At 37.8% G+C, this 10709-nt stretch overlaps 1 protein-coding gene across 7 annotated transcripts in view; it reads right to left on the bottom strand.

Moving 5' to 3' along the window:
- CHM (CHM Rab escort protein) overlaps nucleotides 1–10709 on the bottom strand; it is a 183056-nt gene that overhangs the window by 44601 nt on the left and 127746 nt on the right. For all 7 annotated transcript variants that reach the window (XM_017520861.2, XM_037735673.1, XM_017520862.2 and 4 more), the window contains one exon: nucleotides 2907–2984. In XM_017520861.2, coding sequence (XP_017376350.1) covers nucleotides 2907–2984 — 78 coding nt within the window. The remainder of the gene's footprint in view (nucleotides 1–2906; nucleotides 2985–10709) is intronic.

Raw genomic sequence — 10709 nt, 5'->3', positions numbered from 1 at the left:
CTTAAGCATTTCAGTATAATGTGAATATTGTAGATAACAGGAATGTTATGATTTCAGGTCAAGTTTTAAAAACTGTCTTGTTAAAGAAATAAATACTTATGGCTTAGAATAAATTTTTCAGGAAGAGATTCATATACAGAATCCAAAATCGTTGCATTCTAAAAAAACAAGATGGACAAGATGATGATGTTCACTAGAAAACTGGGATTCTAGTAATATAACAATATAATTAATAGCACAAGTAGGCTGTGTGCTATTTAAGTTATATTCATACAAGCAGGCACATACAAGTTGTTCATTTTTTTTTTTAATTTTTCACTGGGATTGAAGATTATGCATTATGCGAGAATGGCTTACATTTGAGCATATAAAATATTTTAAGATAATTCATCTCTAAATATTAAGGAAAAGCCAAGTACTTTCTGAGAACATTAAATAACTCAACCAAAGCATGTCAAATCTAGAAGGAGATCCAGAGATTACTACAGGGTCCATTTCATTTATCTTTCAGATAAAGGACTCAGTCCAGAGGAAAGGATTTGCCCACTGTCATTCATGGCACTAATGGAAATCCAAGTCTCCTCTCATTCCAGGGCTACCCAACCTTTACTCATGCCTTAGAAGTTACAAAACAAGAAATGTCTTTCCATGAAGATAGTTTTAAAATATTAAGTTAGAAGCAGTCTGTCTGCTATTTAAAATTCACATTTGCTGTAATCCCAGCACTTTGGGAGGCTGAGGTGAGCAAATACGAGGTCAGGAGTTCAAAACCAGGCTGACCAACATGGTGAAACCCCGTCTCTACTAAAAATACAAAAATTAGCTGGATGTGGTGGGGCACACCTGTAGTCCCAGCTACTCAGGAGGCGGGGCAGGAGAACTGCTTGAACCTGGAAGTGGGAGGTTGCAGTGGGCTGAGATCACGCCACTGCACTCCAGCCTGGGAGACAGAGCGAGACTCCGTTTCATAAAAATAACTAAATAAATAATAAAATTCAAATTTGATTGTCAGTATATCTGACAGATTCATATCGATAAGGCCTTAGGTTGACTTAAGACCTAAAGCCCCCAGTTTACCATGGAACACAGTGCCCTTCACTAAGCCCTGAATTTTACCTTATAGATCAGTGTTTCTCAGTGTCATCTAAGGATTTCCTTTATTAGATTAACTTGGAGTATTCTTTACAACTGCAAATTACTGCATTCACCCTAAGCCTATTAACCAATTTCACTTTCTGACAGTGAGGAATGGAAATCTGCATTTTTGACAAGCTTACCTGGTAATTCTTAGGCACATTAAAGTTTGAAAACCACCAGTCTAGAGATTCAATTGGTCTCTAGACCATCAGCCTTCAGCTATCTGTTGCAACTGGAATCTGCCCTAGATCATGAAAAAGAGCTCCTCTGTTCAGAGTATGTCATAAAAACAAAGTCAAAGGTAAGGAAAAGGTAGCCTTTAGTTCAAGAAATGCAATTACTATACTAGCATATCTGTTTTATTTAAACAAACATGACCTATGCAAATTATTCATGTCACATGGGACTGAAATGGGACCCCAAGAGTAAAAGAATCTAAGCAAAGAAGCACCAAACAAGGAATACATTATCTGGCTTTCCATCATAAGAACATACTCTTGTAAACAAGTGAATGCACAAAGAAAAATGACTCTAGACGTCTGAAGACAACTATTCCTTAACTTCCATAGAGTCAAGATGTTAACAATCTGGGTCTCTAGGGGTAAATTTTTCTCTCCAAACTATCACTTTTTATTTTGTAGTATCTTTCTATAAAAGTGCTAAAGGTATTTTGCAACCCTTTTAAAATATGTATCAATGTTACCTTACACAACAGAATTACTCTTCTAAAGTAAATTTACTAAATATTATACATTTCTAGAGTTGAGGTTTTTCTTCACCATACCTCAAAACACTAGCTTTCTTTCACTACAATTAGTCTATAAGAAGTTAATAGACATTTCATGCCACTTAGATGATAGAAAACTTTTGTGAAATGAAAGACACAGTTTAAAATTTGTATTATTTACGCTTCCAGTTCAAGTGTTAAAATGTTTTATAACCTCAAAAATACCATTTAACTATATACCCCCTAAAAACAATCATCTAAGAAATACAGGTCAGTACATGCTTGAGAACATGTAACAGAAAAGAAAAACACATAGCAATTTAGATAGCTTCTAAAAGTGGATCCAGTTGACACATTTAAGTTTCAGTGTAGAACGCAGAAATCATAGAATATTTTATCCAGCGTAATTCAGACAAGTAAATATAATTGAAATATAAAATACAGAGTAAACAGATGGTGTTCAGCTCTTTTAAAGAACCAGCAAATTCTTATTTCAACCCTAAACCAGCCTATAGGCCTGATACTATTGTAAAAGAATTTATCCTTAGATAAGAGGGCAGCATAGTTTATGACAACAATCTACCTAAAAACTCATTAAAGTCTTTTCTCTTGGAGTGACACGCATTATCAGCAGAGATTAATCTGATGAGTCTTTAGGTGAATTCCATTTTTAAAAATGCAATAACAGAGGGCTTTGTTGTCGTCTGATGAAAATCAATTAGAGGAGGTAAGGCCACAAGGAAAACTAACATCACTCATCACCCACCCCCTGGCAGCTGAAATGATTTGTCTTCCAAGCTTGGATGACCAGGAGCTATAGGCACATTGCAAGGAAATTAATTTAGTTTCTATATTCTGAACTCACTATTCTTGTTCTGGAGGACCTAAACACAAATTACTTTTAATCAAGGTTGATATGTTATTAATAGCAAGGAGGATCTTTGAAGAATCTTTTCTTTTAAACTGACTTCAACATTTTTCACCTGTGTTTGAGGTATAAATATAAATATATATACATGAAGGTTACTTAGATCATCCTTACTTTCTGGATTCTTTGTCCACTACAAGGCACTGTACTGAATGGCGAAGACAATAAATTCCACCAAACACAGCACACATCCTAGAAAGAGAATAGGAAAATAAGAATCAGGGTAATGAAAATTAAGGTAAAAATATTTTAAGTATTTTACACTTCATAATTGGTATTACAGAAAAAAAACATTTTGATAATGTATTATTTTCTCTATCATAGTATTCAAAATCTATCTGAGGTAAGATTAGTAGTATCTTGACACAGTAGAGGTGTTACTGATAATAATACAATGCTGACAGAACTGTGACCAAACCAAAAGTATACCTAAGCAAGAGCCAATTATTCCCCCCAAATCAGCTCCTGCCTACCTAAGGTACAAAGAACACAAACAGCCTCAAGAGGTAATGTATGTATGACACACCCAAGAGAAATCACCATTGAGAAGTGCTAAAGAGGAATTAACCAGAGAAGACTCTGGAAAACTCCGGAAAACTCCTAGATATTTTACTCACAATAAATGTAAGCAAAATCTCCAGTAGCCAAAACTAATGCAACAGAAACTCTAGAAAGTGTGCCTATCTCAGTAGTAATCTAAGTGCTTAAGTTTTAATGCACATGTAAGGAGAAGAGAGACCTTAAGATCCAAACAAGGAAGGAAGTAGAAAAGGAGATATTCTCTTAAAATATCTGGATTATTAAAGAGCTATACCTCAGTTAAAGAATAACCAAGGAAAGAAATCCACTTACTAAAAGAGGTAGAAAACAAGCCAAAAAAAAAAAAAAAAACCAGTTTTGTTTGGGCGAAACCCTGAATGGTAGAAGATTATACTGTGTATTTATTAATATTATCAGTAGTCTGCCTTCGTACATGCTAGGGGTTTGAAATTATACCACTATATGATACAAGAAACTCTTAACCAACAATGTATCATGAGAAGTGGTGCTGGGTCACTGAATAGACTCCTGGACAGTTAGGGGAAGCAATGGCTAAAGCTTTCTGGTTGAATAAGACTTTAACCAAGGCCATATGAGATTGCCACAGATAGAGTCCCTAGATGATGAGTTTATAATCTAGAATTATACAACACCTGAGGAAACACATCTTACCTTGAGTGCACAGACAAAAGAAATAGCAGGATTAAACTTCCCAAAATGTTATTCGGATAGTATAACTATCCAATTGAGATTATAAAATGGGTATGCTCAGGATGAATAAATGAAAAACACAAGAAAATAATAATGGAATGTCCAGAAAGACAACTAGAGTAGGCTGAAAAATGCGCTCTCCCATTAAGATGTTCACATCTTAATCTCTGGCTCCTGTGAATACATTACCATACCTAGCAAGAAGGACTTTACAGTAGTGATTAATTTAAGGATCTTGAGATTGGGAGATTATTCTAGTGGGTGCAACATAATCACAGTGTCCTTAAAAGAAAGAGGTGGTCAGGCACAGTGGCTCATGCCTGAAATCCCAGCACTTTGGGAGGCCAAGGTGGGCAGATCACCTGAGGTCAGAAGTTCGAGACTAGGTTAGCTAACACGGTGAAACATCGTCTCTACTAAAAATACAGAACTAGCCAGGTGTGGTGGTGCATGCCTGTAATCCCAGCTACTTGGGAGGCTGAGGCAGGAGAATTGCTTGAATCTGAGAAGTGGAGGTTGCAGTGGGCCAAGATCATGCCACTGCACTCCAGCCTGAGCAACAGAGCAAGACTCTGTCAAAAAATAAAAAAGAAAAGAAAAGAAAGAAAGAAAGAGGCAGGAAGGCCAAAGTCAAAGAAAAAGGTGTAAAGACAGGAGTAGACATCAGAGTGATGCCACTGTTGGAAGTGGGGCACATGCCAAGGAACGCAGGCAGCTTCTATGTGCTGGATAAGACAAAGAACAGGTTCTCCCCTAGAAGCTCAGGAAGAAATGCAGCCCTGTCAACCTGTTTTAAACTTCTGACCTCCAGGATGGTAAGATAAATTTGTGCTGTTATAAGCTACTAAGTTTGTTATGGCAGCAATAGGAAACTAATAAAATGATCCATGAATGCATGGAGATGATGACAGAAGTGGCATTACAAAACAGTGTGGAAAGAATGGAACCTTGAAAAAATGACTTGGATGGAGAAGAGCCAAGATGGTGGACTAGACAAAGCCAAGAAAAGCTTCTCTCACCGAGACAGACCACACCATCAAGTAGACAAGCACACTGCAAACAGATCTTCAGGAAGAAGGCACTCAAAGTGGATACAGGGAGAAAGAACGCAGGCCTCAGGGCTGAAAACGGAGGAGGCCAGGAATACTCCATGGGACTGCCAAACACCAAAACTTGTTCCTGGCCAATAGCGGCTCCTAAAGAAGGAGTGAGTGAAATAGGCATAAGAGTGGTTCACCGTTGCCACAGACATCTGGAATGCTAGCTGCAGGAGCCCCTATGAGCCCCATGGACATTTGAGATGGCAAGAATTGCCCGGAGAGTTGTTAGAGACAGAAATCCAGTATACTAGGAGCTCAGAAGGTTTGGCATGGGAAGAGCTGCAAGGGAGCCCATCCCCAAGGCTCACCATGCTCTTCTAGGTGATTTTACCCTTTGTGAGCAGCTGGACCTGGTGAGTGCAAGGCTATCTTACCCACAGGATTCAGCCAGTGTGATCTAAGCAACCCCCACTCTGCTGATATCTCCTCTGGCCACACCTGCTCGCAGCACAGCCTGAGCTGCACTGACAAAATCCTTGCCAGAGTTCACTGTCATAGATCATTGCCTGGCAGTCTCCACCTTCCCACCAAAGTATTTTTGAAGACAAACCTCCACCAGTGAGCATCCACTTGCAGCCTTCCCCCAACGGTGAGCACTAAGCCACAGCCTCCCCAAGCCATGCTGCCAGGGCCCATGTGCATAAGAATCCACCACCACCACATCAGCATCCATACACACACAGACAAACCACAGCCCCACTGACACACCGGGAGGCCCTCCCTCAGCCATCCCATTGCTGCAGTCACCCACAGAGCCCACCACTGCTCTACTGGTATATACGTGCCTGAGCCCCAGCTACCACAGCACCCACTCCGTGCCTCCCATGCCCAATTACAGCACTTTTGCTGGCAGCCCCTGTTGAAGAACTGTTGTCATCAGAATGGGAACACCTCACCTTCTCCAGCACAGCAAGTACTTGACCTCAATAAACCAGAACAAAGCAGCAGGCCTGGTCTCAGCCACCTAGGGTTACAGTATGCAGCCCAGGATGGGTGAGCTGAACATTGGCCACCTCAAAGTACCCAGAAATGAAGCCAATGAAATAAACCCAACTTATACCACAAATAAGCCCGCAAGGAAATTAAAAAATATATAAAAGCAAAAAAACACATACAAAAAACAGCAACTTTAGAGACCAAACACCAGCTCACACAGATGAGAAAGAACCACTCTAAGAATTCTGGAAACCCTGTCATTATCCAAATACCAAAACCTGGCAGAGATATAACAGAAAAAGAAACCTCGGGCCAATATCCTTGATGAACATCGATGCAAAAATCCTCAACAAAATACCGGCAAACCGAATCCAGCAGCACATCAGAAAGCTTACCTACCACAATCAACTAGGCTTTATCCCTGGGATGCAAGGTTGGTTCAACATACGCAAATCAATAAATATGATTTGTCATATAAACAGAACTAAAGACAAAAACCACATGATTATTTCAATTGATGTAGAAAAGACTTTCAATAAACTTCGAAATCCATTCATGTTAAAAATGCTCAATAAATTACGTATTGAAGGAGCATACCTCAAAATCGTAAGAGCCATCTATTACATACCCACAGTCAATATCATACTGAATGGGAAAAAGCTGGATGCATTCCCCTTGAATACTGGCACAAGATATGGATGTTCTTTCTTACCACTCCTATTCAACACAGTATTAGAAATTCTGGCCAGAGCAATCAGTCAAGAGAAGGAAATAAAGGGCATCAAAATAGAAACACAGGAAGTCAAACTATCTTGTTTGCAGATGACATGATCCTATATCTAGAAACCACATAGTCTCAGCCAAAAGTTTCTTAAGCTAATAAACAACTTCAGCAAAGTCTCAGAATACAAAATCAATGTGTAAAAATCACTAGCATTCCAACACACCAACTATAGTCAAGCTGAGAGGGAAATCATGAAAGACCTCCCATTCACAACTGCCACAAAAAGAATAAACTACTTAGGAATACAGCTAACTAAGGAGGTGAAAGATCTCTCCAAGGAGAACTACAAATCACTGCTGAAAGAAATCAGAGATGACACAAACAAATGGAAAAACATTCATGTTCATGGATATGAAAAATCAGTATTGTTAAAATGGCCATACTGCTCAAAGCAATTTATAGATTCAATGATTTTTCCATTAAACTGTTATTGACATTCTTCACAGAACTAGAAAAAACTGTTTTAAAATTTATATGGAACCATAAAAGAGCTTGAATAGCCAGAGCAATCCTAAGCAAAATGAACTAAGTTGGAGGCATCAGGCTAGCTGGCTTCAAACTATAATACAGGGTTACAGTAACCAAAACAGCATGGTACTGGTACAAAAACAGACACATAGACCAATGGAACAGAATATAGAACCCAGGAAAAAGATCACACACCTACAACCATCTGACCTTCAACAAACTTGACAAAAACAAGCAATAGGGAAAAGATTTCCTATTCAATAAATGGAGCTGAGGTAACTGGCTAGCCATATGCAGAGGATCAAAACTGGACCCCTTCCTTATAACATATATAAAAATTAACTCAAGATAGATTAACAGCTTAAATGTAAAATCCTAAACTATAAAAACCCTGGAAGACAATCTAGGAAATACCATTCTGGACATAGGCATGGGCAAAGATTTCATGATGAAGATGCCAAAAGCAATTGCAATAAAAGCAAACATTGAAAAGTGGGATTTAATTAAACTAAAGAGCTTTTGCAAAGCAAAATAAACTATCAACAGAGTAACTAACCTAGAGAATGGGAAAAAATTTTTGCAATCTATCCATCTGATATAAGTCTAATATCCAGCATCTATAAGGAACTTAAAAGTAATTTAAAAGAAAAAAAAATCACCCCATAAAAAAGTGGGCAAAGAACATGAACACACACTTTTCAAAAGAAGACATACATGCAGCCAACAAGCACATGAAAGAAAGTTCAACACCAGCGTTCATTAGAGAAATGCAAATCAAAACCACAATGAGATACCATCTAGCACTAGTCAGAATGGCTATTATTAAAATGTCAAAATAACAGATGCTGGCAAGGTTGTGGTAAAAAAGGAATGTTTATACACTGTTGGTGGGAGTGTAAATTATTTCAACCATTATGGATGACAGTGTGGAGATTCCTCAAGGACCTAAAGACAAATACCATTCAACTCAGCAATCCCATTACTGGGTATATAGCCAAAGGAATATAAATCATTCTATTGTAAAGACAACATACACGTTTATGTTCAATGCAGCACTACTCACAATAGCAAATACATAGCCTGAATGTCCATCAATGGCAGACTCAATAAACAAATCGTGGTACATACACACTGCGGAATACTATGCAGCCATAAAGAAAACGTAGATCATGTCCTTCGCAGGGACATGGATGGAGCTGGGGCCATTATCCTTGGCAAACTAATGCAGGAACAGAAAACCAAATACCACTTGTTCTCACTTATAAGTGGAATCTAAATGATGAGAACACATGGTCATATAGAGGAACACAACACACACTGTGGCCTAAGGGTCAGTGAAGGCTGGGAAGAGGAAGAGGATCAGGAAAAATAACTATTGGGTACTAGTCTTAATACCTGCATAGTGAAATAATCTGTACAACAAATCGCCATGACACAAGCTTAGCTATGTAACAAACCTGCAAATGTAGCCCTGAACTTAAAATCAAAGTTTATAAAAAAAAGAAAAAACAAACAAAAACATACAATTCTGGCAACCCTAAAAGGCAAGGTGTCTTCTTACCTCCACACAACCACACTAGCTTTACAGCAATGGTTCTTAAGCAGATTGAAATGGCTGATATGAAAGACATATATTTCAGAACCTGGATGAGAAGGAAGCTTAATAACATATAGGAAAAAGTTGAAACCCAATCCAAGAAAAGCAGTAAAATGATCCAAGAGTTGAAAGATGATTTAGCCATGTTCAGAAAGAACCAAACAGAACTCCTGGAAATAAAAAATTCACTACAGGAATTTCATAATGCAATTGGAAGCATGAATAACAAAATAAACCAATCTGAGGGAAAAAAAACCCTCAGAACCTGAGGAATGATCTTTGAATCAACACAGACAAAAATTTTTAAAAGAACTGAAAAACTGAACAAAACCTCTGTGAAATATGAGACTACATAAAGAGACCAAAGCTACAACACACTGGCATTCCTGAAAGAGATGGAGCTAGAGCAAGCAACTTGGAAAACATATGTGAGGATATCATCCATAAAAATTTCCCCAACCTTGCTAGGAAGGTCAACATACAAATTCAGAAAATTCCAAGAACCCCTGTGAGATACTATGCAAGATGACAATCCCCAAAACACAGTCATCAGAGTCTCCAAGGTCAACTCAAAAGAAAAAGTCTTAAAAGCTGCTAAAGAGAAAGGGCAGGTCACGTGCACAGGGAACCCCATCAGGCTAACAACAGACCTTACAGGAGAAACATTACAACTTAGAAGAGATCAGGGGCCTATGTACAGAATCCTTAAAGAAAAGAAATCCCAACACAAAATTTCATATCTAGCCTAACTAAGTGTCATAAGCAAAGGAGAAATAAAACACTTGTAGACAAGCAAACGCTAAGGGAATTCATAACCACCACACCTACCTTAAAAGAGGTCCCCAAGGGAATGCTAAATATTGAAAAAAAAAAAAAAAAAAAAAAAAAAAAAAAAAAAAAAAAAAAAAAAAAAAAAAAAAAAAACATGCTCAAGTACATAGACCACTGCCACTATAAAGCAACCACATACGCAAGTCTATAAAACAACCAGCTAACAATATGATGACAGGATCAAATCTTCACATATCGATATTAACCTTGAAAATAAACAAGATAAATGCCCCACTTAAAAGGCACAGAGTGGCAAGTTGGATAATGAAGCAAGACTCAACAGTATGTTGTCTTCAAGAGGCTTATCTAACACACAGTGACACCCATAGGCTCAAAGTAAACAGATGGAAAAAGATCTATCGAGCAAATGGAAAACAACAAAGGGGGTGCTATTCTTATTTCGACAAAATAGACTTTAAACTAAAAATGATCAAAAAAGACAAAGAAGGTCATTACATAATGATAAAGGGTTCAATTCAATAAAAAGACTTAACTATCTTAAATGCACTCAACACAGGAGCACCCAGATTCATAAAACAACTTCTTAGTGACCTATTGTGTAGATAACCACACAATAATAGTGGGAGACTTAAACACCCCACTGATAGTGTTAGATTATTGAGGCAGAAAAATAACCAAGGTTTTGAGGACCTGAATTGCGAACACTCTAACAAACGACGACAAGATATACAATATTCTTATCTGCACATAGCAAATACTCTAAAATCGACCATATGTTCTCCCATAAAGCAATTCTCAACAATTTTTTAATCAAAGCAACTAAACTCAGAATACAGAGCAAAAAAATAGAGGCCAATACCAAGAATATCACTCAAAACCACACAATTACATGGAAATTAAACAACTGCTACTGAATGACTTTTAAGGAAATAATGAAATTAAGGCAGAAATAAAAAAAATGCTTTGAATCGAATGAAAACAAGGGTACG

Source organism: Cebus imitator, unplaced genomic scaffold (assembly GCF_001604975.1).
Source record: "Cebus imitator isolate Cc_AM_T3 unplaced genomic scaffold, Cebus_imitator-1.0 Scaffold894, whole genome shotgun sequence".
Classification (NCBI taxonomy): domain Eukaryota; kingdom Metazoa; phylum Chordata; class Mammalia; order Primates; family Cebidae; genus Cebus; species Cebus imitator.
This window is presented reverse-complemented; position numbering and strand designations above follow the sequence as displayed.